Source organism: Electrona antarctica, assembly GCF_951216825.1.
Source record: "Electrona antarctica genome assembly, chromosome: 6".
NCBI classification, from domain to species: Eukaryota; Metazoa; Chordata; class Actinopteri; order Myctophiformes; family Myctophidae; genus Electrona; species Electrona antarctica.
This window is the reverse complement of record NC_136811.1, coordinates 48195924-48223775: the sequence shown is the minus strand read 5'-3', so window position 1 is coordinate 48223775 and position 27852 is coordinate 48195924. Positions and strand designations below refer to the sequence as shown.

Here is a 27852-nt window from a genome sequence, read left to right as displayed (position 1 = left end):
CCATGCTTTTCCGACACTTGTAAAATCTCTTCTCATTGGAATAAACCCAAATAATATTATTTATAACAAGAAGTTTTCTCTTTGGTTATTGGTGTAACTAATACTGTCAGATAGATATGGACCGGGACTTACAAGCTTAAAATAAAGAATCAGAACCAATAACCACATGAACTCTAGCATCCCTATTTGTTTTTCAGGAATATTCAGGAAAAAATACAAACAAGAAACAATAATTACAAAGTGAAGATTTGGTGATACAAATGGAAGATAAAGGAGGTGCCATTGTTGTGTGGGGTAAAGAAAGAGGAAGACATTAAGTAAAACTAACTAGTGTTCTTAAAGGCCTATGTAGGCCTATATGAACCTTGACCTATTAAATCTCTCAAAACAGAACTAAAAGTAATACAGTATGTGTAACTAGAGAAGATGCACACATGCGCACACAACGCACGCACGCGCACAGACACACTGAAGTGGGGGTTTCAAACATTCCAATAAGAAATATGCATATGCCTCTACCGAAAAGCACCTCCTTCTTTTTGTTTTTGTTTGGCTAGTCTTTGTTTGTCGAGTTCTATGGAGTTTTGAATGTCATTCACAGTGGTGTAAAGTAACTAAGTACATTTACTCAAGTACTGTAGTATAATTTTAAGGTATTTTAATTTACTTTAAAATACCTTTTACTTCTACTACTACGGCGCGTTTGGAAATAGTGTAGCCTACTGAACGCACTGTGCAATGCAAACTAATAGGCGAGTGCACTGGGTACAGTAGGCCTACTTATAGACTAGTCATTGGTTAGACCAGTCATTAGTGACTAATTCCACTTGATGATTAGTCCTACAAGTTACAACCTATCTCAAACCCTCACCCTAACCCTAACCTCTCACGAGGCTGCACACCGAAACCTAACCTTAACCCTCTCCCAAAACCCTTAATGCACCCCTCACCAACCTTAATCCGGTCGTTTTAACGCACCCCTCACCAACCTTAATCCGGTCGTTTTAACGCACCCCTCACGAACCTTATGTCTAACCAATGTACTGCACCCCACTCCGGTGCAGTGTGGTATTTCCAAACACGCCCGTAACTCAGAGGCAAATTACTTAAAACTTTATACTTAAGTAGATTTGAATTAGGCTATTATTACAAAAGGCTACATTATACTCACTTCATCCCTATGCATTATGGGCCGCCATTGGAAAATAGTCAATCTACAAGCTCACAATGCGTCACAGGCATCTGCTATTTTCAAATGATTTTTTATACATTTGTAAACTTGAAATCAATGAAATGGGACATTATGCACATTTTGATGGAAATACTTTTGTACTTTTACTCAAGTACAATTTTAATTCCAGACTTTTACTCGTAACAGCTGAAAGCACTTTTACATTGAACTATTACTGATACTTTGACTTAAGTCGAGTCACCACTGTTCATTTAAAACTGTTGATTTTTGGAGGAGCAGATCTTCACCAGCAGGTGGCAGTAAGCATCAAAGCACCTCCATGAATTGTAATATTACTTTGACCCGACGTGACAGAAACGTGGCCACTAGCACGCAGCACCACACACGCAGAAGTAGCTTCTGTAGTCTCTTCTAGTCTTCAACTATGGCTTTACTACAAACAGTGAAGTCATTTATCAACCACAGACTATCTGTGGTTGCTGAAGAGATTTTTTGTGAGGTTGAAAGAACTATTAGAGATTATGAGGAAGAAGTTGTCTGCCTCAAACAACAAATAAGACAAAAACGCAGAACACTGGAGCTGCTTTTACAACCAGTCATCAAACTACACAGAGCAGGTTGGTATCATCACTACACTGTTTAAACACCAGCAGCTCTCTCTGTCCTCCTGGTTTAATTCCAGTGCACGGGGAACAAACACTGCAGTGAAAACAACACGTAATTTGAATTTAAATCTGTCTTGAGAGATCACATCACTATCATTAGCTGCTAACGTTAGCCACTTCACATAGTATTATGTGCAGCTCACCTAGCTAAACTCCAGTCTCCACCAAGCTCCATATTATCAGATACACACAGCATTTAATTATTAGTAAGACATGTTCCACAGCATTGCAATTATACCCCTACACTCCCCATTTTCAACAGTTATAGTAAACTTTTATCTTTTTTTAAGCAACTCAAGTTGTTTAGAAGATATATACAAAGTAGGCTAGGTTCTTTAGTAGCTCAGATGAAAGGCCTTGGTTTAAATAGAAAACCACCATTGTGGTTAGCCGCAATTTGCAACTCTCGATTTTTTTATAATGGGATGAATCTAGAGTTGCAATACCCTCCATTGACTCCCCACTCATCATTTTGCGTTTGCGATCTGCTTGTCTTAAACGACGTTAAACTCACCAACATTGCAGCTGTAGTCCAAGCTTGAATTATTCTCTTTCAATCTGCCGAGCTTGTTTTTCATAAAAATCCCCCGTAGACATGTTATGAGCTACTTTCTGTCAAGAAATTCTGTGCAAGTGATTCTTTTTCTAAGTGCTGGAGTTTGGAAGCGCTCGTCGTAAGTCACTGAACGTCCCTGCATGCATCTGTTTCGCATTTGCACATAATGCAGGAGGCAGCAGCGCGACCCCTTAATACAAACGAGCGCTTCCAAACTCCAACATTTCTTCTTCTTGACAGAAAGTAGCTCATAACATGTCTACAGGGATTTTTATGAAAAACAATCTTGGCAGATTGAAAGAGAATAATTCAAGCTTGGACTACAGCTGCAATGTTGGTGAGTTTAACGTCGTTTAAGACAAGCAGATCGCAAACGCAAAATGAAGAGTGGGGAGTCAATGGAGGGTATTGCAACTCTAGATTCATCCCATTATAAAAAAATCTAGAGTTGCAAATTGCGGCTACATTGTGGTTGTCATTGTTCTGTTGTAGTAAACACCAAATAAGTTAACCAGAAATAATCACAGAACAATTAATTATTTCAAACTGTATGAATAATAATATATAATTGTCTTTGAAATTCTACTGTGGTCATTCAAAATATGACTGACATGACACACACATCACATTTGTATTAAATCTAAATAATTGTATGAATTGTGAAACTAAACATTATTTTAATCCACCTTGTTTTCAGCCAATATTCCCAGAACACCCATTGAACTGAATATTATATCAATGCAGATTCAATGGATGGGAACAGTAGATACAGAAACAGTATCATTCCATTATAACAGTATTCTATATAAGTAAACCGTGCATTTATAAGCAGGATTTTAGATGCAGTATAAACTGCTCTTTATGCAGTGCAATAGGATATATTGGCATTATTTTATATACAACGCACATACATATAATACAATTTACAATTTACAATTTAGGCATTTAGCAGACGCTCTTAATCCAGAGCGACTTACATTAAGCAATAACAAAAGCATGGCATACATCACATATATAAAAAGTAGTTATCATGAATCATGCGTAGACTAAGACTAAGACTAAGACTAAGATAATATGCTTTATTCAGTAATACAGTATGGGCTTTTATAATTCTATTCTTCTTCTAATCCAGTGCATAGGCTACAGTACTTAGTAGTTAGTTGCATAACATTTTTATTTAGTTACAGAACTATTGGAGACACTTTAAATTGGACCAATGTTTTTATTCAGATTAATGGAGATTATCTTATTAAATCAAGTTCTTTGACTTTAGAGATTGAAATATAGTTGGTGATTATCTCAATTAAGTAGACTATTGGAAACACAGGTATGACTTGGATTAGTATATACGTGCCTTCCGAATTTTTTTATTGTAAATGTAAACACTAATTCCTACTTGGTTCATGATCATTTAGATGTGTCGCTTGAAAAGATGACGCATTCTTGATTATTACAAAACAAATCATCGACAAGTAGAATAATCAATATCCAATAAAGAAAATACAAATTGGGTTTATCTCTCTCTGCTGATGTTATTGAAACCTTTATTTCAGGGGAATCCAATTGAGACCAGGGTCTCTTTTTCAATGGTGCCCTGTATACAAACAAGAACATTTACAGCAATGATTTTACATACATGACATGGACACACAGTACAACAAATATAATACACAAGCACATACACACAGAAACAAAACCTTATAACCAAATATTACAAAAAGCAGGTGCATATGCCTTCCTCTAGTGTGAGGTCAGTTAAGAGTCTTTTAAAAGTAGTAAATGAAACGAGGACATTCAACTTCAGTTTGTTTTGACAATTATTCCATTAATGTGGAGCATACACCCTGAAGGCAGTATCTCCCAATTTAGTAGTAGTTTTTGGTACCTTCAACAAAAGCATCTGATCTGGTACCATAAGCTGATGTATTGAGATCTAGCAGTTTTGTTAAATACAGAGGTAGTTTACCAATTAGTGCTTTATACGTGAACAGGGTAGCATGTTGTTTCCTTCTAAGAGGCAGATAAGACCATTCTACTGAGGTATATAGTGCACAGTGATGTGTTCTGAAACCTGCTCCTGTAATAAAGCGGAGTGCACTGTGATAAATTGCGTCCAAGGGTTTTAGAAGGCTGTCACTACATTACTGCCTCTTTCCTCCTTCTAGATGTCACACTCCTTCCTACGTGTACAGAGGAGGTTTCCCCTGAACAGCAGGAGAGAAACCCCAGTCTGGTCCAGGAGAAAACAGAACCTCCAGAGATTAAAGATGAACAGGAGTCGGTTCAGAGACCAGAGGAGGCTGATGGGTCAACGGTGACATTACTAGACAGGAGGACCAGGGGAGACACTGTCTCAGGTAAAAAACAATCACTTTACTGGGCTTTATTACTAACATTGGTGAGGTTTTGATAGATTGAGCTTCATCAGATAAACAATACATGTAATAGGTTGCTACAGTATAGGCTTATACACAAAACACAGTAGGTAGGGATAATGATAATTTGGAACCCTGTGTAGGGTAAGATTTCGAACAATACTCCCTAAATGGTAAATGGTGCATTTGTATAGCGCCTTTATCCAAGGCGCTTTACATAGATTGTGCATTCTACAATACTGTTTTATTGTATCAAGGCTACTGTATGTGATTAGAATCCTGCTTACCGGTATATCGTTGTTGGAAACCAGTGTTTCCAATACATAGTCTATTTGAGAGAACCACCAATTTGAGTTGTGCTTTGCTGATGTTACCTCCTCTCTCCTTCTAGATGTCAGACTACTTCCTGTGTGTAAAGAGGAGGTTTCCCCTGAACAGCTGGAGAGGAGCCTCAGTCTGGTCCTGGAGAAACCAGAACCTCCACAGATTAAAGAGGAACAGCTGGAGAGGAGCCCCAGTCTGGTCCTGGAGAAACCAGAACCTCCACAGATTAAAGAGGAACAGCTGGAGAGGAGCCCCAGTCTGGTCCTGGAGAAACCAGAACCTCCACAGATTAAAGAGGAACAGCTGGAGAGGAGCCCCAGTCTGGTCCTGGAGAAACCAGAACCTCCACAGATTAAAGGGGAACAGCTGGAGAGGAGCCCCAGTCTGGTCCTGGAGAAACCAGATCCCCCACAGATTAAAGAGGAACAGCTGGAGAGGAGCCCCAGTCTGGTCCTGGAGAAACCAGAACCTCCACAGATTAAAGAGGAACAGCTGGAGAGGAGCCCCAGTCTGGTCCTGGAGAAACCAGAACCCCCACAGATTAAAGAGGAACAGCTGGAGAGGAGCCCCAGTCTGGTCCTGGAGAAACCAGAACCCCCACAGATTAAAGAGGAACAGCTGGAGAGGTGCCCCAGTCTGGTCCTGGAGAAACCAGAACCTCCACAGATTAAAGGGGAACAGCTGGAGAGGAGCCCCAGTCTGGTCCTGGAGAAACCAGATCCCCCACAGATTAAAGAGGAACAGCTGGAGAGGAGCCCCAGTCTGGTCCTGGAGAAACCAGAACCTCCACAGATTAAAGAAGAACCCACAGAGCTACTTACAATACCAGAGGAGGCTGCCGGGTCAATGTTGACATTGCTAACAGTAAAAAGTGAAAATGATGATGAAAACAGAGACACAGAGCTTCCAGCCAGCATCTCAACTGAACACATGAAATCTAAAACTGATGTAGAGGACTGTTCAGTATCACAGCCAACTAGTGAGAAACGGCTCCTTTCTTCACACTGTACTGAATCTGACATCACTGAAGACAGTGAGGAGTTGGAGGAGACCAGGGAACATCAGTCATCTTTAAACACACTGAAATCACTAAAGGCACAACATGAAGGACAAAGATTGTCTTTGAGCAACAAGCTGTCGCAGGACTTGAAATCAGAAAAACATACTCCATCCATGAAGAGTCACACAGAGAACAATATAATTAGTTGTACGGTTTGTGGCAAAGGCTTTGGTTTCATGAGTCATCTGAAGTCACACATGATGACTCATACAGGGGAAAAACCCTTTACTTGTACAGTTTGTGAACAAAGATTCAATGAAAAGAGTAATCTGAAGAAACACATGAGGACTCATACAGGGGAAAAACCCTTTGCTTGTACAGTTTGTCAACAAAGATTCAGTCAAAATGGTCATCTGAAGAAACACATGAGGACTCATACAGGGGAAAAACCATATACCTGTACAGTTTGTCAAAAAAGATTCTGTGAAAATGGTCATCTGAAGAAACACATGAGGACTCATACAGGGGAAAAACCCTTTGCTTGTACAGTTTGTCAACAAAGATTCAGTCAAAATGGTTCTCTGAAGAACCACATGAGGACTCATACAGGGGAAAAACCATATACCTGTACAGTTTGTCAACAAAGATTCAGTCAAAATGGTTCTCTGAAGAAACACATGATAACTCATACAGGGGAAAAACCCTTTGCTTGTACTCTTTGTGAAAAAAGATTCAGTCAAAAGGGTAGTCTGAAGGAACACATGATGACTCATACAGGGGAAAAACCATTTACTTGTACAGTTTGTGAACACAGATTCAGTCAAAATCGTGATCTGAAGAAACACATGAGGACTCATACAGGGGAAAAACCATTTACTTGTACAGTTTGTGAACACAGATTCAGTCATAAGCATGATCTGAAGAAACACGCAAGGACTCATACAGGGGAAAAACCCTACACTTGTACAGTTTGTGAACACAGATTCGGTCGAAAGCGTACTCTGAAGACACACATGATGATTCATACAGGTGAGGAAAAAACAAACGTCTGTTGTAGTTTGTGGCAAATTCTTTTTGTTTTCATACAGAGAGAAAAAGTCCATTTTAAAGTCCATTCTAAATGTCCCTTGATCTTGTGCACACTTCAATCTTACATATCTTTGTAATGCACATAACTCGATAACCGTTTGCCCCACCGACTTCAAATTTCAACACACGCGTTCCACACCCCCACAGGGAGTGCAGTGCCCGGTGTCGAGTCGATCAGACCTACGGTTGTCCAGAACCGCCAAAACAGGCCTCTGCCCGGGTTCCATATATGGAGCTGGCCTGTTCTGACATCACAACACTCCATATTTGGGCATGCCTGACACAGAACTCGATAGGAATAAAGGGACACAGAGAGACAGATACAGAAATCTCCATATATGGGCACAAAAGGGACACAGACAGGTGGGTGGAACGGGTATTGCATAGCCGGGTGGGGCATGGATCTCCAACTTCCATCGTTGCCAACTTAGTGCTATACAGGCCAGGCACCGGTCTAGTATTATTAATAATAATTATAACAATGTTTTCTGTGACATAAGTCACCAGATGCTTACAAACTGAGACACATTTGAAGGCATTGTGTTCAATGTAAAAGACAAAATGTTCTGTGTTAAACATAATTGTTTCTCATCTTAATTTAGAAATCTTAATTAACAAATTATACTGTTCTTCTCCTGTTTTAGTTTTCATTCACTATAGAGTGTCACTGTCCCGCCCCCTTTCATGACGACGACAGGCCCGGGAGAGAATTTCTCATTGATTTTCCCCATAGACATTTCAAAAAGTATTTATTTAAAGACATTTAACCTGCGGACAAAGCCAACTCTTGTTGTGACAAATCGTGACAATAAACACAATGTTTTGGGCCGATCAAGTAATTAGAAAGAAGAAAAACAAATAAAAGTGTTGTACCCTGCCCTTTTTTTCTTCTTTCTAATTATTTGATCGGCCCAAAACGTTCGGGTGCTTTAAAAACTTGTGCTTTAACAATGTCTACAGAGGTGACCTTGATAATGACCTTGATGTGTCCTTCAGGTGAGGATGCAGTGCAGGATAAGGAGGTTGATGGAACCACTGTTGAACCCAGAGTTGCTTCCTGCAGCAGGTAATTTATTTCTTACACAATTACACAACATCCTAGTTTCAGTCACTAATCATCACGTTGCTAATTGCTCAAATACTGTTAACGCGGCAATATCCAGTGTTACATTGATTACATGTTGTGTAGAAGATAAATGATGTGCTGTATTGTGCAATATTCTGCTAGTCTACAGTTAAAAACCGATGAAGGCCCTGCTGAGAAGAAGACCCGAACTGAGGACAACTCTGTCTTCTGGAGGCCTGTGATTGGACATAGTTCCTCCAATCCCAATTCTGACCTCATGCTGCCCCCAACATCCACTGATGAATTAAATTCTGACATCATGCTGCCCCCCACATCCACTGATGAATTAAATTCTGACCTCATGCTGCCCCCCACATCCACAACCTCTACATGCACCCAGGAAGTGACAGAGACCTCCCAACACCACCCATCTTCTTCTGTCTTAGGTGGTGACACAGGTAGTTGTACACGTCTTTACTTGATGGAAACACAAACAACAGGCAAACAACTATGACTTACAGTATGCACGTATGGACGCACGCACGCACGCACGCACGCACGCACGCACACACACACACACACACACACACACACCTTACAAACATACATATTTATATTATTTAAACACATCCCATGCACAGCCACTTGGTGCTTTATATTAATAATATTATTGTATTAATTATGTATTATTTTAATATACTAATTTACACTGTATAATATGAATGACATACATACACAAACAGTTTTAAGGTCAACCACACCAATGCAACTCCTTGCAACTCAAGGAGTTTCATTGGTGTGGTTGACCTTCAAATTGTTTTGTCCCAAGGAGTTGCAACTGGTGTGATTTGGGCTTTACATTGTGAAATTATTATAGTATTCTATTTTAATTCTACTTCTACTGTTGTTTCTATTGTTATATTCTCACGTTACTTCAATGACAGGAGCTGGAACCCAGTAATTTCACTCTTATATATGGATTGTTACAATAAAGCATCTTGAATAATTAATTCCTACAGTATTCAGAATGAATAAAGGAATCATCACATTTGAAGTAATCTTGCTGTAACCAATGCTATCTTAGTTGCCAAATCTCAAGTTGAGTATTGTCATTGTTCACTGAAATCATTTTAGTCTCAAATAACTCTTACATAAATCTTTCTCTCACTTTCTTTTGCACACCCCTAACTCTTATAAACAGAAGCATATGGGATTGGGAGCCAGGTGACACCTTCCATGCCTGACTTTGATCTCTCACCCCTCCTCTGACTTCCTTAGCGGAGTGTCTCCTGCTGCCATTGGCTGGAGTCATGAAACCTGTCCTCACCACACACTGCACACAGCCATGACTGCAACTTTGGATTGGAGGACCATGACAGAATTCCTCCAACCAGCTTCCTTGAAACAGACAATCAAATGAAGGACCAGTTTGTTCTCTCCTCCCTGCAGCTCTCATTGGAAGGTGAAGAATGGGGGTGTTTTGGAGTTGGACCTGACATGACAACAATGTTGGGTTTCAAATTGTGTAGTAGTGTTGATGTAGAACAGTGGTTCTCAACTGGTGGGCCCCTAATTGATTTGCAAATCATTAACATTTCATAACATTAATATTAAAATGAAAATTTTGAACACTGGATATTGTCCCTCACGCCGCCTTGAGAACCTTTGTACTGGGGAGGTTCACCGATTCTGGGCTGTGAGGATATTGCAAAAATTGGCAAAAAATAAATCTATATGTTATTGATAATATAACATTAATCTAAAGAATAAATTGATGTCATGGTATTTTATCTTGAAAACCTTGAGTTTTCATTGTGATACAGATAATAGGAAGTTAAAGTATACTATGTTAGTTTCATTGATCAAAGCCGAAACACAACCGTGATCTGAAAATGCACATGGCCCCCATCTGACCACCGGCATGTTAAGTGGTCCGATGGGTGGGCCGCAAACAATTTAGGGATTTACAAGTGGGCCCTGATCCAGAAAAGTTTGGGAAGGTTTTATTCAGGACAGAGTTACCTTCAGAGATGGAAAGCATGTCAGTTCTATGCTATATTTGTTCAGTATATCGTCGCTGTTGGGCAAAAACCTTGTATCTCCAATTAGTCTTTTGTTTGTTTAATTTCATATATATATTGGCAACACTATCAATCACACCTTCTGTACCTGTTTAAGTTTGCTTTTAGAACATCAACGTGTTCTCAGTTTTCTCTTAACAATGCACAGTTGTAGTTTGACATTTTGCACCAGAGCCAGGATGTTCGTATAGTTCTCCGCCAAATATTTAATGTGTAGGATGCCACTCATCAGTTTTGTGTCATGTTCAGTTGAAGTAGTTTGAAACTTCTGCATTTCTCAATGTTGAGCTAATTAAAATCCAAGACATATTTGTGTGTGCGCGTTCTTCCCCACAATTGCCTATAGAATGGGCTTATATAGATGTGACTAAAATCCCTCTTTATAGAAAAGGGTGAAATAATATCTTGAGACCGATTTGATGGACACCATTGGCATCATTATAAGTATTGTTTATTTAAATGTTTTAGTATAGTACTGAATGGATCGTATGTTGACCTTATTTGATACTACGATCTGCGGTTAAGTTGTTACAGTATCAGTGGTTATTCCTGTAAAATACCATATATGCCATAAAAAGCTGTTTTCCTCTGCAGCAAGCCAAATGACGTGATGATGACGTCCCCCCGGTGATGTTCAGGACTAGGGCAGATCACAGCCCATATGGGGATGATCTGTACGTCATTTCCAGGACATCTACACCAGTTGAAATAATATAGCTTATTCTGGGCTAGATCTGACTAGTTATGATATCACTTAAGTTGATCTGGCCTCGATTTGACTCTCTGATTCATCGAGGGACGTCTTAGTGGGCAGAATTTATGTTGGTTGAAATCACGTGATATTTTGGGCCAGATCTGACTAGTCTTGGTTTGACTTGATCTGGCCCCAATAGAGACATCACTAATTTGGTAACTCAAAGCTTGTTTCTGCCTAGAAATTTTGTTCAACGCAGTTCACAATGAATCAACAATTATTACTTAAAAGGAAAGCATCCATAAAGTGGTGCAACAGAACAATGATGTAAGAGAGTGACACTACCAAGAGCTGGTCGTGATCAGGATGGAAGCTGCTAGATCGTGATCTAATCAATATATTGATTAGTTATGGATAATATTGTTATGACATCCTCGGCCATGTCATCTTGGACTGACTATCCATTTTTCTTTTGTAGGCTACGTGTATGCATGGTTATTTGTAAGTGTTTTCAACTCACAAACACTGTTGGTCTTGTTTTCGTCTGATGGGCTCCTCCTGGTATGTCAACAATATTAGATAGCATGTTAACCTTGGACGCAGCTTAAAATGTCACAACAACATGGTTGCCCAGGGAACTAAGCAAGTCGTGATGGCTGACGTGACGACGCCAGACGTAACAGGCGTAACACCATAATGTGCATATAACTCTGTATCACTGTTTAACTCACACGTCAGAAGAACATATCTAGAACCATGCTTTTCTGACACTTGTAAAATCTCTTCTCATGGAGTAAACCCAAATAATATTATTTATAACAAGAAGTTTTCTCTTTGGTTATTGGTGTAACTAATACTGTCATTCCTGTTCTGTTCTTTGTCTATATAGAAGTGTCTATTTGTACGTCTCTAAATGTTTTGATGAATTGAACATGGTGGACCCTGTTGTAAACAAGTGTAATGCTTAATTGGGTCGTCCACTCACAGTTAACAGCCTTTGTATTGAGTTTGTGCTTGAAATGTACTGTAATTCTGCAAACTGTTCATACAATTTTCAATCAATCAAAAACCGGGACTTACAAGCTTAGAATAAAAAATCAGAACCAATAACCACATGAACCCTAGCATCCCTATTTGTTTTTCAGGAATATTCAGGAAAAAATACAAACAAGAAACAATAATTACAAAGTGAAGATTTGGTGATAAAAATGGAAGATAAAGGAGGTGCCATTGTTGTGTGGGGTAAAGAAAGAGGAAGACAATAAGTAAAAGTAACTAGTGTTCTTAAAGGCCTATGTAGGCCTATATGAACCTTGACCTATTAAATCTATCAAAACAGAACTAAAAGTAATACAGTATGTGTAACTAGAGAAGATGCACACATGCGCACAACGCACGCGCACAGACACACTGAAGTGGGGGTTTCAAACATTCCAATAAGAAATATGCATATGCCTCTACCGAAAAGCACCTCCTTCTTTTTGTTTTTGTTTGGCTAGTCTTTGTTTGTCGAGTTCTATGGAGTTTTGAATGTCATTCACAGTGGTGTAAAGTAACTAAGTACATTTACTCAAGTACTGTAGTATACTTTTAAGGTATTTTTATTTACTTTAAAATACATTTTACTTCTACTACTACGGCGCGTTTGGAAATAGTGTAGCCTACTGAACGCACTGTGCAATGCAAACTAATAGGCGAGTGCACTGGGTACAGTAGGCCTACTTATAGACTAGTCATTGGTTAGACCAGTCATTAGTGACTAATTCCACTTGATGATTAGTCCTACAAGTTACAACCTATCTCAAACCCTCACCCTAACCCTAACCTCTCACGAGGCTGCACACCGAAACCTAACCTTAACCTTCTCCCAAAACCCTTAATGCACCCCTCACCAACCTTAATCCGGTCGTTTTAACGCACCCCTCACCAACCTTAATCCGGTCGTTTTAACGCACCCCTCACGAACCTTATGTCTAACCAATGTACTGCACCCCACTCCGGTGCAGTGTGGTATTTCCAAACACGCCCGTAACTCAGAGGCAAATTACTTAAAACTTTATACTTAAGTAGATTTGAATTAGGCTATTATTACAAAAGGCTACATTATATTCACTTCAGCCCTATGCATTATGGGCCGCCATTGGAAAATAGTCAATCTACAAGCTCACAATGCGTCGCAGGCATCTGCTATTTTCAAATGATTTTTTTATACATTTGTAAACTTGAAATCAATGAAATGGGACATTATGCACATTTTGATGGAAATACTTTTGTACTTTTACTCAAGTACAATTTTAATTCCAGACTTTTACTCGTAACAGCTGCAAGCACTTTTACATTGAACTATTACTGATACTTTGACTTAAGTCGAGTCACCACTGGTCATTTAAAACTGTTGATTTTTGGAGGAGCAGATCTTCACCAGCAGGTGGCAGTAAGCATCAAAGCACCTCCATGAATTGTAATATTACTTTGACCTGACGTGACAGAAACGTGGCCACTAGCACGCAGCACCACACACGCAGAAGTAGCTTCTGTCTCTTCTAGTCTTCAACTATGGCTTTACTACAAACAGTAAAGTCATTTATCAACCACAGACTATCTGTGGTTGCTGAAGAGATTTTTTGTGAGGTTGAAAGAACTATTAGAGATTATGAGGAAGAAGTTGTCTGCCTCAAACAACAAATAAGACAAAAACGCAGAACACTGGAGCTGCTTTTACAACCAGTCATCAAACTACACAGAGCAGGTTGGTATCATCACTACACTGTTTAAACACCAGCAGCTCTCTCTGTCCTCCTGGTTTAATTCCAGTGCACGGGGAACTGCAGTGAAAACAACACGTAATTTTCATTTACATCTGTCTTGAGAGATCACATCACTATCATTAGCTGCTAACGTTAGCCACTTCACATAGTATTATGTGCAGCTCACCTAGCTAAACTCCAGTCTCCACCAAGCTCCATATTATCAGATACACACAGCATTTAATTATTATTTTTAAACAGTAAGACATGTTCCACAGCATTGCAATTATACCCCTACACTCCCCATTTTCAACAGTTATAGTAAACTTGTATCTTTTTTTTAAGCAACTCAAGTTGTTTAGAAGATATATACAAAGTAGGCTAGGTTCTTTAGTAGCTCAGATGAAAGGCCTTGGTTTAAATAGAAAACCACCATTGTGGTTGTCATTGTTCTTTTGTAGTAAACACCAAATAAGTTAACCAGAAATAATCACAGAACAATTCATTATTTCAAACTGTATGAATGTGTCTTTGGAATTCTACTGTGGTCATCCAAAATATGACTGACATGACACACACATCACATTTGTATTAAATCTAAATAATTGTATGAATTGTGAAACTAAACATTATTTTAATCCACCTTGTTTTCAGCCAATATTCCCAGAACACCCATTGAACTGAATATTATATCAATGCCGATTCAATGGATGGGAACAGTAGATACAGTAACGGTATCTTTCCATTATAACAGTATTCTATATAAGTAAACCGTGCATTTATAAGCAGGATTTTAGATGCAGTATAAACTGCTCTTTTGCAGTGAAATAGGATATATCGGCATTATTTTATATACAACGCACATACATATAATATGCTTTATTCAGTAATACAGTATGGGCTTTTATAATTCTATTCTTCTTCTAATCCAGTGCATAGGCTACAGAACTTAGTAGTTATTTGCATAACATTTTTATTTAGTTACAGAACTATTGGAGACACTTTAAATTGGACCAATGTTTTTATTCAGATTAATGGAGATTATCTTATTAAATCAAGTTCTTTGACTTTAGAGATTGAAATATAGTTGGTGATTATCTCAATTAAGTAGACTATTGGAAACACAGGTATGACTTGGATTAGTATATACGTGCCTTCCGAATTCTTTTATTGTAAATGTAAACACTAATTCCTACTTGGTTCATGATCATTTAGATGTGTCGCTTGAAAAGATGACTCATTCTTGATTATTACAAAACAAATCATCGACAAGTAGAATAATCAATATCCAATAAAAAAAATACAAATTGGGTTTATCTCTCTCTGCTGATGTTATTGAAACCTTTATTTCAGGGGAATCCAATTGAGACCAGGGTCTCTTTTTCAATGGCGCCCTGTATACAAACAAGAACATTTACAGCAATGATTTTACATACATGACATGGACACACAGTACAACAAATATAATACACAAGCACATACACACAGAAACAAAACCTTATAACCAAATATTACAAAAAGCAGGTGCATATGCCTTCCTCTAGTGTGAGGTCAGTTAAGAGTCTTTTAAAAGTAGTAAATGAAACGAGGACATTCAACTTCAGTTTATTTTGACAATTATTCCATTAATGTGGAGCATACACCCTGAAGGCAGTATCTCCCAATTTAGTAGTAGTTTTTGGTACCTTCAACAAAAGCATCTGATCTGGTACCATAAGCTGATGTATTGAGATCTAGCAGTTTTGTTAAATACAGAGGTAGTTTACCAATTAGTGCTTTATACGTGAACAGGGTAGCATGTTGTTTCCTTCTAAGAGCCAGATAAGACCATTTTACTGAGGTATATAGTGCACAGTGATGTGTTCTGAAACCTGCTCCTGTAATAAAGCGGAGTGCACTGTGATAAATTGCGTCCAAAGGTTTTAGAATGCTGTCACTACATTACTGCCTCTTTCCTCCTTCTAGATGTCACACTCCTCCCTACGTGTAAAGAGGAGGTTTCCCCTGAACAGCAGGAGAGAAACCCCAGTCTGGTCCAGGAGAAAACAGAACCTCCAGAGATTAACGATGAACAGGAGTCGGTTCAGAGACCAGAGGAGGCTGATGGGTCAACGGTGACATTACTAGACAGGAGGACCAGGGGAGACACTGTCTCAGGTAAAAAACAATCACTTTACTGGGCTTTATTACTAACATTGGTGAGGTTTTGATAGATTGAGCTTCATCAGATAAACAATACATGTAATGGGTTGCTACAGTATAGGCTTATACACAAAACACAGTAGGTAGGGATAATGATAATTTGGAACCCTGTGTAGGGTAAGATTTCGAACAATACTCCCTAAATGGTAAATGGTGCATTTATATAGCACCTTTATCCAAGGCGCTTTACATAGATTGTGCATTACATTCACCCATTCATACACCGATGGCAGCGGAAACCATGCAAGGCACCAACTAGCACATCGGGAGCAATTAGGGGTTCAGTGTCTTGCTCAAGGACACTTCGACAGTAGCTCTGGGGGAGCCCGGGTTCGAACTGGCAACCTTGCGGTTCCCATCCAGGCACTCTACCCCTGAGCCACCGCCGCCCCCTATATATGCAGTGGACTACTATTGCTAATGTAGCCCCCAGCCAAGACCCAGCCCGCAACAGCCCTGCCAATCAGGCTCAGCCCTATTGGCACGACAGGTTGCGAGTTGGTCTGGTGAGTGGGAGGCCCGGGTTCAATTCCCGCTTCCACGTAATGCTACACTAACACATACAAGCAGTTTAGTGGAAATGTTTTAAATGTACCTCTGTCCAGCCAGAGTCCAGCGCTTATGGAACACACTGCAATAATTATATTGACCATATTGAGTGTGAAACTAAACAATGTTTTAACACATCAGACTGTTTTCAACCAGTCTAACATAGTCAGATCATCAGAGATGTCCTCCGACTGATACGTCTGTGGAAATCTAAATGCATTGAATGTTATTGAACAGTGAAGAAAACCAGCAGTAACAAACCTACACTCACTGCTTTGAAAACCAATCATGATACTGTTCCAATATGAGGGACCACCCTAAAGTCTTTGGTTTTGTAATGCTGTCTGTGAGACTAGTTTTCAGCCCATTGTCAACAACGTTCCCACATACAACACCCAATGAACTGTTTACACTACACAAAGTAAAGTATAAAAATCAGAGCATTATCAAGGCAGTTAAATATATGGAAACAGTAGATAGACTGCACACATACTGTATTTTCCTGTATATCATTTACATACAAAAATATGTATTCTTCATACAGTATGAATACTGTACCATTAAGATGCCCTGAGGGCGAGAAGCGACCTCGCCCCAAAAAGTGAGATTGTGTGCACGCATCCGCCTGGGTGACGTCAGACTGCTGGGCAAGTGCTGCCGCATGGGGGAGTCAGATCAACATATGGAATTAATTCTGTACTGGCCATATATGGAGCGTGTCTTGAATGTACAGGGTTAGATGAAAGATAGAGGAAAGAATAACATAATGGAATGTCAGAACAGGAAGGACGGATGGGGAGGGATCAACAATTGGAATGTCAGAACAGGTCAGCTCCATATATGGAGATCTAAGGGTTTGAGGTTTGAGTTCAAATGTAGAGTTCCTGGACGGCTCCATATATGCAGATCTGGGTGATGATCCAGTCTTATCCATGTATGGTTATCCAGGGTTAGATGAGGTCAGTGTCGTCATCTTCACATATGGAGATGGCCATATATGGTGGCGTGACGTGTCACGAGGCGTGATGTCACGAGGCGTGATCATATATGGAGGCGTGATGTCGGGGCGTGATATCATGAGGTTTGACCATATATGGAAGTGTGATGTCACGAGGCGTGACCATTATATGGAGGCGTGGGGTGACTAACGGACGGACGGGAGATGCAGGTTTTCATGAGGTACATCTGTATATAAACAGTATTCTATAGTATAAATAAACTGTATATTTTATAAAGTAAAACCGTATCGTTGCTGTTGGACAGAAGCTAGAGACCAGTGGCAGCGGGTGGCGGACTTAGCTGCGGTTGCCGCAGGTAACCGCAGTTTAGGGTGGATTTGGGTCATTCAAATATATTATAAATTAATATTGGATAAACCGCGGGTGAAATAATGCGGGAAATAAATGAATGGCACACACAATCTCGGCGTGTGTGCGTTAGTAGCATTTTAATATTACATCATTTTCCATGATCTGGCACAAATTAGCCGACAAATTGGGTCCTCCTTGCAAAACAACAACAACTAGAAAAAGTGCCCTTCTGGGCACAGGTCTCCACCAGGAGGATAGGACGGTGTGTGATGTTTGGCAAAATGTTTAGGAGTAATATAAACATGTTTGTTTGTTTATGTGCAGCATTTTGAACGAAACAGGCCACTCCTGAAAACTTTGAGAAATCCAACAGACTCGTCTTGATCACTACAGAGATCGTGTGTACCGATTTGCGTGAGATTTGGATGAAATCTGTGCGACTAACATAAGCAATGTGTTTAGCAGAAATCGGCCTCATGGTGGCGCTATAACCGGCAGATGTGGAGGGATGCAGGGAAAATGTTTTTCCATGGCCTCTAGGGAGTGCGCATACATAAGTTGTATACAGATTGATGCAGTTATAGCTAAAAACAGGAATTGGCCTGTTATAGCGCCACCATGAGGCTGATTTGGAAAATAATGAGTGGCATGTCATCCTCGGCCTAGTGGAAATGTGCGTGTATAATTTCACGGAAATTGCACACTGTTTTTGTGATTTGTGGCATTTTGTTCGAAACGGACCATTCATGTGAGCTTTGGAAGCCAATATTAGCCAATCAGGATGGAAGATGGGAAATGGTGCAAATCCGTGTTGATCACATGACTATGTAGATAGTGTATACCGAATTGTGTGATGTATGGATAAAATGTGTACGGGTAATCTACAGAAATGTGTTTTGCCTAAATCGGCCTCATGGTGGCGCTATAACAGGCCGTTGAGGAATATTTGGGGCAGAGGTTCATCGTTGGTATCTATGGAGTGTGTGTGCACAGTTTGGCATGGATCGGGCCAACGGTACCGGAGATTAGCTGGTAACGGACGGACGGAAGGACGGACGGACGGACGGAAGGAAGGACACACACACACACGGACGGAGTGCAAAACATACTCTCTCCCCATGCCTTCGGCCTGGTGGAGACAACAACACAGTAGTCCCCTACAGGCAGCTACACTAAAGCTGCTAACAGGCAGCTAGTGAGTCTGAGAGAAACTTAAAACTAAGTAAAACAGAAGGGAGGAATATACGTTTGGCGTGGGACTGGGAGTGATTAACTTCTTAACCCTGCTGATGACGGCTGGATATGCTGTATGAAAATGCGTTGCAATGTGAGAACGTGGACGGCTTGTTACCATGGAAATGGATATATACAACCACTACGTAACATTGGTGAACTGTCGAGAGAGTGGTGAGTGACATTGTTTGTACAAGTAAGTATACATAGCTGATCTACAAGATCACAACACCTCGCAGCGACACGTTGTGAGCTTGTAGATTGGCTATACTGTATACGCTTCCCTGCACAGCGGATTGTGGGTGGTGCAGATTAATACATTGGATTAATTAATAATGCGGTCGGATAACGGGTGGATTATAATTATGCACACGTGGATTCGGGCGACACAATAGCTCATCCGCTGGTCTCTAACAGAAACATATGTTTTTCGTAAATTAATGTCCTACTTCGTCACAGAAACGACAAAAACAGGCGATCTACAAGCTCACAATTTGGCACGTTGAACTTGTAGAACTCTGTTCTTTTTTGCTATTTTTCAAGTTAAAGTGAAAATGTTTTGAACATACAAGGTTTCCAACAACGATATACCGGTAAGCAGGATTCTAATCACATACAGTAGCCTTGATACAATAAAACAGTATATGAAGCAGGATTGCATCCATTATACACTATATTTCTTCTATCAGGCACAAACCACCTAACTCCAAAATGTATATTTTTCAGGATATGAAAAATATAAAGTTTTCAGGAAATGAATCAAACCTTATATATATTTTTTAAAACAAAGCAATACTGCCTCATCAAAGTTGACATTGTGACTTTGTATTGTCAGGGGGTTAGCTGATTTATCAGACAGTTTAGTGGTCCAATGGAGTTAAAAGGTTTTGTCAGAAGCGCTTTAATCCTTTTCATTGGTTCAATATGTCTTTTAACCAACACGGTGAACACAGATATAAAGGGTGTTCAATAACGTTAATAAATGAAAACAAATATAATAATCAAAAACCTAAAAGTTAGAGTTAGGTGGTTTCCGCATGACAGGCTAGCAATGAATGAGCAGGATGAGCATGTGTGACCTTTCTTTATACGAGTATATATGTATAAGCAAGATTCTTTATACTGTATGACTTGGTTTTTAGACGAGCCCCCGTTTGCTGGGGTTTAGACGAGAATGGTGTTTTCAGGAGGTGAAAACGCAACAAAGTGAAACCACCTCCCAGAGTGGAAATCTTTGAGAACGCCGTTTTATCCCTTCTCCGTGTAAACAGGCAAAACGGTGAATCCGCAAAACGCATGACATCATGGCTCACGTTGGCTCGCAGCGCATATATTATTACATTGATGCAGAGCCATATAATTATGATATAATGGAGTTCCTGAACAAGCCTCCCTCCTCGCCTACAAAGCGCTGCTCATCAGCGATGGTGAATGTAAAACCATGATGTAAATAAAATGCCTTAATTGTGATAGGTGGCAGCCGCGGCAGCAGCGTTTATGTAGCCTAATGTATTATAAAATATATAACCATCCCGTGGCGCGCTCTGCCTGCATGCTCTGGGCTGTCTGTCAGCCTGTCTGTCACCTCGATGTTATAGAAAGCAGGCAGCGAGCGACGGCCACAACCACGTTGTGTTCTGATTTGTTATAGATTTGTAATGTTCTATTATTTTCTATACTAACTATTCTCCAACACATTTCCCAATGGAAATGGAGACATATACGGTATTGTTTACTGTCGTGTCTCTTTAGTTTCTAGAGAGACACAGATCAATATTATTAAAATAATTTTTTTTAACATCCAATATTCAGCTATACTGTGACATTAATGTTGAATAGCAAAACCCTGATAGGGTTGCGTGAAGGGGGAGCCGTCTCTTCTTCTTGTACAAAACGTGGGTGACTGGTCTATTTGGCAGCCCGTTACCGCCACCTAGCGATATTATAGCGTTTTCATAAAGTGTGCGTTCTCGTGTAAAGGGTCAATACAAAATGAGAACGCAACGGGACTTTGCCGTTTTATCTGGAGATGGTCGCCGTGTAAAAGGAGTCTTAGTGTTGACATGTGCTATGCAAAAACTGAACAGACTACAAATCCAAACAGTAGTAACCAGTGTTTCCAATACATAGTCTATTTGAGAGAACCACCAATTTGAGTTGTGCTTTGCTGATGTTACCTCCTCTCTCCTCCTTCTAGATGTCAGACTACTTCCTGTGTGTAAAGAGGAGGTTTCCCCTGAACAGCTGGAGAGGAGCCCCAGTCTGGTCCTGGAGAAACCAGAACCTCCACAGATTAAAGATGAACAGCTGGAGAGGAGCCCCAGTCTGGTCCTGGAGAAACTAGAACCCCCACAGATTCAAGATGAAGAGCTGGAGAGGAGCCCCAGTCTGGTCCTGGAGAAACTAGAACCTCCACAGATTAAAGATGAAAAGCTGGAGAGGAGCCCCAGTCTGGTCCTGGAGAAACTAGAACCTCCACAGATTAAAGATGAACAGCTGGAGAGGAGCCCCAGTCTGGTCCTGGAGAAACTAGAACCTCCACAGATTAAAGATGAACAGCTGGAGAGGAGCCCCAGTCTGGTCCTGGATAAACTAGAACCTCCACAGATTAAAGATGAACAGCTGGAGAGGAGCCCCAGTCTGGTCCTGGAGAAACTAGAACCCCCACAGATTAAAGATGAACAGCTGGAGAGGAGCCCCAGTCTGGTCCTGGAGAAACTAGAACCTCCACAGATTAAAGAGGAACAGCAGGAGAGGAGCCCCAGTCTGGTCCTGGAGAAACCAGAACCTCCACAGATTAAAGAAGAACCCACAGAGCTACTTACAATATCAGAGGAGGCTGCCGGGTCAATGTTGACATTACTAACAGTAAAAAGTGAAAATGATGATGAAAACAGAGACACAGAGCTTCTAGCCAGCATCTCAACTGAACACATGAAATCTAAAACTGATGTAGAGGACTGTTCAGTATCACAGCCAACTAGTGAGAAACGGCTCCTTTCTTCACACTGTTCTGAATCTGACATCACTGAAGACAGTGAGGAGTGGGAGGAGACCAGGGAACATCATTCAGCTTTAAACACACTGAAATCACTAAAGGCACAACATGAAGGACAAAGATTGTCTTTGAGCAACAAGCTGTCGCAGAACTTGAAATCAGAAAAACATACTCCATCCATGAAGAGTCACACAGAGAACAATATAATTAGTTGTACCGTTTGTGGCAAAGGCTTTGGTTTCATGAGTCATCTGAAGTCACACATGATGACTCATACAGAGGAAAAACCCTTTACTTGTACAGTTTGTCAAAAAAGATTCAGGTTAATTGGTTCTCTGAAGAGACATATGAGGATTCATACAGGGGAAAAACCATATACCTGTACAGTTTGTCAACAAAGATTCTGTGAAAATGGTCATCTGAAGAAACACATGAGGACTCATACAGGGGAAAAACCATATACCTGTACAGTTTGTCAACAAAGATTCAGTCATAATGGTTCTCTGAAGAAACACATGAGGACTCATACAGGGGAAAAACCATATACCTGTACAGTTTGTCAACAAAGATTCTGTGAAACTGGTCATCTGAAGAAACACATGAGGACTCATACAGGGGAAAAACCATATACCTGTACAGTTTGTCAACAAAGATTCAGTTCAAATGGTTCTCTGAAGTACCACATGAGGACTCATACAGGGGAAAAGCCATATACCTGTACAGTTTGTAAACAAACATTCAGTCATGATAGTTATCTGAAGCCACACATGAGAACTCATACAGGGGAAAAACCCTTTGCTTGTACTCTTTGTGAAAAAAGATTCAGTCGAAACCATGATCTGAATAAACACGCAAGGACTCATACAGGGGAAAAACCCTTTGCTTGTACTCTTTGTGAAAAAAGATTCAGTCGAAAGCATAATCTGAAGAAACACGCAAGGACTCATACAGGGGAAAAACCCTACACTTGTACAGTTTGTGAACACAGATTCGGTCGAAAGGATCATCTGAAGACACACATGATGATTCATACAGGTGAGGAAAAAACAAACATCTGTTGTAGTTTGTGGCAAATGCTTTTTGTTTTCATACAGAGAGAAATCTGTGAACAGCAAATGTTATTATATATATTTATTTTACATAGAAACAATCTAGCAGATACATGATATATCACATACAGATGTTAGAACAAACTTATCATTCAGTGAATCTAATACGACATTGAAGAGTCCTACATGATAAATCAGAGGAATCACACAATCTGATGATCTTAACATGACCAAATTAAATCAAAATGATTGTAACTTCAGCTCTTCCCAAATTCCATTCTAAATTTTCCTTGATCTTGTGCATACTTCAATCTTACATATCTTTGTAATGCACATAACTCGATAACTGTTCGCCCCACCGACTTCAAATTCAACACACGCATTCCACACCCCCACAGGGAGTGCAGTCCCCGGTGTCGAGTCGATCGGGCCTACGGTTGTCCGGAACCGCCAAAACAGGCCTCTGCCCGGGCTCTGGACAGTGCCCCTGCCCAGGTTCCATATATGGATCTGACATCTGACATCACAACACTCCATATTTGGGCATGCCTGACACAGAACTCCATATATAGGAATAAAGGGACACAAAGAGACAGATACAGAAATCTCCATATATGGGCACAAAAGGGACACAGACAGGTGGGTGGAACGGGTATTGCATAGCCGGGTGGGGCATGGATCTCCAACTTCCATCGTTGCCAACTTAGTGCTCTACAGGCCAGGCACCGGTCTAGTATTATTAATAATAATTATAACAATGTTTTCTGTGTCACATAAGTCACCAGATGCTTACAAACTGAGACACATTGGAAGGCATTGTGTTCAATGTAAAAGACAAAATGTTCTGTGTTAAACATAATTGTTTCTCATCTTAATTTAGAAATCTCATCTTAATTTACAAATTATACTGTTCTTCTCCTGTTTTAGTTTTAATTTACTATAGAGCGTCATTGTCCCGCCCTCTTTCATGACGACGACAGGCCCGGAAGAGAATTCCTCATTCATTTCCACCATCAAAAAGTATTTATTTAAAGACATTTAACCTGCGGACAAAGACAACTCTTGTTGTGACAAATCATGACAATAAACACAATGTTTTGGGTCGATCAAGTAATTAGAAAGAAGAAAAACTAATAAGTGTTGTACCCTGTCTTTTTTTTCTTCTTTCTAATTATTTGATCGGCCCAAAACGTTCGGGTGCTTTAAAAACTTGTGCTTTAAAAATGCCTACAGAGGTGACCTTGATAATGACCTTGATGTGTCCTTCAGGTGAGGATGCAGTGCAGGATAAGGAGGTTGATGGAACCACTGTTGAACCCAGAGTTGCTTCCTGCAGCAGGTAATTTATTTCTTACATAATTACACAACATCCTAGTTTCAGTCACTAATCATCACGTTGCTAATTGCTCAAATGCTGTTAACGCGGCAATATCCAGTGTTACATTGATTACATGTTGTGTAGAAGATAATATGTGCTGTATTGTGCAATATTCTGCTAGTCTACAGTTAAAAACTGGAGTCTTCTGGAGGCCAGTGATTGGACATAGTTCCTCCAATCCCAATTCTGACCTCATGCTGCCCCCAACATCCACTGATGAATTAAATTCTGACATCATGCTGCCCCCCACATCCACTGATGAATTAAATTCTGACCTCATGCTGCCCCCCACATCCACAACCTCTACATGCACCCAGGAAGTGACAGAGACCTCCCAACACCACCCATCTTCTTCTGTCTTAGGTGGTGACACAGGTAGTTGTACACGTCTTTACTTGATGGAATCACAAACAACAGGCAAACAACTATGACTTACAGTATGCACGTATGGACGCACGCACGCACGCACGCACGCACGCACGCACGCACGCACGCACGCACACACACCTTACAAACATACATATTTATATTATTTAAACACATCCCATGCACAGCCTTATGCTTTATATTAATAATATTATTTTATTATTATTTATTTTAATATATTAATTTACACTGTATAATATGAATGACATACATACACAAACAGTTTTAAGGTCAACCACACCAATGCAACTCCTTGCAACTGGAGTTTGCAAAGGAGTTTCATTGGTGTGGTTGACCTTCAAATTGTTTTGAGTTGCAACTGGTGTGATTTGGGCTTTACATTGTGAAATTATTATAGTATTCCATTTTAATTCTACTTCTACTGTTGTTTCTATTGTTATATTCTCACGTTACTTCAATGACCAGGAGCTGGAACCCAGTCATTTCACTCTCTTATACTTGATAGATGGATTGTTACAATAAATCTTGAATAATTCATTCCTACAGTATTCAGAATGATTCAATAAAGGAATCATCACATTTGAAGTAATCTTGCTGTAACCAATGCTATCTTAGTTGCCACATCTCAAGTTGAGTATTGTCATTGTTCACTGAAATCATTTTAGTCTCAAAGAACTCTTACATAAATCTTTCTCTCACTTTCTTTTGCACACCCCTAACTCTTATAAACAGAAGCATATGGGATTGGGAGCCAGGTGACACCTTCCATGCCTGACTTTGACCTCTCACCCCTCCTATGACTTCCTTAGCGGAGTGTCTCCTGCTGCCATTGGCTGGAGTCATGAAACCTGTCCTCACCACACACTGCACACAGCCATGACTGCAACTTTGGATTGGAGGGCCATGACAGAATTCCTCCAACCAGCTTCCTTGAAACAGACAATCAAATTAAGGACCAGTTTGTTCTCTCCTCCCTGCAGCTCTCATTGGAAGGTGAAGAATGGGGGTGTTTTGGATTTGGACCTTGCATGACAACCATGTTGGGTTTCAAATTGTGTAGTAGTGTTGATTGGTGGCATGGCATGGTCCGTGAGGATACTGCAAGTGGGCCCTCTAATTGATTTGCAAAACATTAACATTTCATAACATTAATATTATGAAAATGTTGAACACTGATGGAAATTGTTGGTGATATTTTATCTTGAAAACCTTGAGTTTTCATTGTGATACAGATAATAGGAAGTTAAAGTATACTATGTTAGTTTTATTGATCAAAGCCGAAACACAACCGTGCTCTGAAAATGCACATGGCCCCCCCCATCTGACCACCGGCATGTTAAGTGGTCCGATTGGTGGGCCGCAAACAATTTAGGGATTTACAAGTGGGCGCTGATCCAGAAAGTTTGGGAAGGTTTTATTCAGGACAGAGATACCTTCAGAGATGGAAAGCATGTCAGTTCTATGCTATATTTGTTCAGTATATCGTCGCTGTTGGGCAAAAACCTTGTATCTCCAATTAGTCTTTTGTTTGTTTGATTTCAGATATATATTGGCAACACTATCAAACACCTTCTGTACCTGTTTAAGTTTGCTTTTAGAACATCAACGTGTTCTCAGTTTTCTCTTAATTAACCCTGTAAGACCCAACGATGCTTCTCGGTAACATTTTTATTTTAATTAATCACTTAATTCTTTTTTTTTTTTTGCACAGTTTTTTTTGCACAGTTGTAGTTTGACATTTTGCACCAGAGCCAGGATGTTCGTATAGTTCTTGTGTCATGTTCAGTTGAAGTAGTTTGAAACTTCTGCATTTCTCAATGTTGAGCTAATTAAAATCCAAGACATATTTGTGTGTGTGCGTGTGTGTGTGTGTGTGTGTGTGTGTGTGTGTGTGTGTTTGCGTTCTTCCCCACAATTGCCTATCAAATGGGCTTCTATAGATGTGACTAAAATCCCTCTTTATAGAAAAGGGTGAAATAATATCTTGAGACCGATTTGATGGACAACATTGGCATCATTATAAGTATTGTTTATTTAAATGTTTTAGTAATATAGTACTGAACGGATCGTATGTTGACCTTATTTGATACTACGAACTGCGGTTAAGTTGTTAGAGTACCAGTGGTTATTCCTGTAAAATACCATATATGCCATAAAAAGCTGTTTTCCTCTGCAGCAAGCCAAATGACGTGATGATGACGTCCCCCGGGTGATGTTCAGGACTAGGCCAGATCACAGCCCATATGGGGATGATCTGTACGTCATTTCCAGGACATCTACACCAGTTGAAATAATATAGCTTATTCTGGGCTAGATCTGACTAGTTATGATATCACTTAAGTTGATCTGGCCTCGATTTGACTCTCTGATTCAGGGACGTTTTAGTGGGCAGAATTTATGTTGGTTGAAATCACGTGATATTTTGGGCCAGATCTGACTAGTCTTGGTTTGACTTGATCTGGCCCCAATAGAGTCGTCACTAATTTGGTAACTCAAAGCTTGTTTCTGCCTAGAAATTGTGTTCACCGCAGTTCACAATGAATCAACAATTATTACTTAAAAGGAAAGCATCCATAAAGTGGTGCAACAGAACAATGATGTAAGAGAGTGACACTACCAAGAGCTGGTCGTGATCAGGATGGACGCTGCTAGATCGTGATCTAATCAATATATTGATTAGTTATGGATAATCTTGTTATGACATCATCTTGGACTGACTATCAATTTTTCTTTTGTAGGCTACGTGTATGTATGCATGGTTATTTGTAAGTGTTTGCAACTCACAAACACTGTTGGTCTTGTTTTCGTCTGATGGGCTCCTCCTGGTATGTCAACAATATCAGATATCAGGTTAACCTTGGACGCAGCTTAACATGTCACAACAACATGGTTGCCCAGGGAACTAAGCAAGTCGTGATGGCTGACGTGACGACGCCAGACGTAACAGGCGTAACACC

The 27852-nt window shown here is 40.0% G+C and overlaps 2 protein-coding genes and 1 long non-coding RNA gene across 6 annotated transcripts in view; 2 read left to right on the top strand and 1 right to left on the bottom strand.

The window, feature by feature from the left end:
- Window positions 1–1569: 1569 nt before the first annotated feature.
- Window positions 1570–9677, top strand: LOC306924846 (uncharacterized protein). The gene is made up of 6 exons (XM_079503517.1): window positions 1570–1809; window positions 4579–4770; window positions 5180–7141; window positions 8198–8267; window positions 8430–8725; window positions 9546–9677. Exons 1-6 carry the CDS (start codon window positions 1617–1619, stop codon window positions 9614–9616), a joined length of 2784 nt encoding a protein of 927 aa, XP_079359643.1. The 5' UTR covers window positions 1570–1616; the 3' UTR covers window positions 9617–9677.
- On the bottom strand, window positions 8628–26725 carry LOC306924847. Its single transcript, XR_013790218.1, has 3 exons — window positions 26474–26725; window positions 9526–10436; window positions 8628–8704 (listed from the first exon to the last, which is right to left on the bottom strand). It is a non-coding gene; the product is annotated as an uncharacterized lncRNA (long non-coding RNA).
- Window positions 13549–27852, top strand: part of LOC306924845 (uncharacterized protein) — a 28946-nt gene continuing 14642 nt past the window's right edge. The window contains exons 1-6 of one of the 4 annotated variants that reach the window (XR_013790217.1): window positions 13549–13791; window positions 15755–15946; window positions 21281–23116; window positions 24400–24469; window positions 24630–24883; window positions 25705–25888. Coding sequence is in view for 3 of the 4 variants with exons in the window: in XM_079503515.1 (XP_079359641.1) it covers window positions 13599–13791; window positions 15755–15946; window positions 21281–23116; window positions 24400–24469; window positions 24630–24883; window positions 25705–25775 (2616 nt within the window). In the remaining variant the exon portion in view is untranslated. Of the gene's footprint in view, window positions 13792–15754; window positions 15947–21280; window positions 23117–24399; window positions 24470–24629; window positions 24884–25627; window positions 26742–27852 lie in introns of those variants that run through there. The other 3 variants (XM_079503515.1, XM_079503516.1, XM_079503512.1) reach the window with 3 other exon arrangements.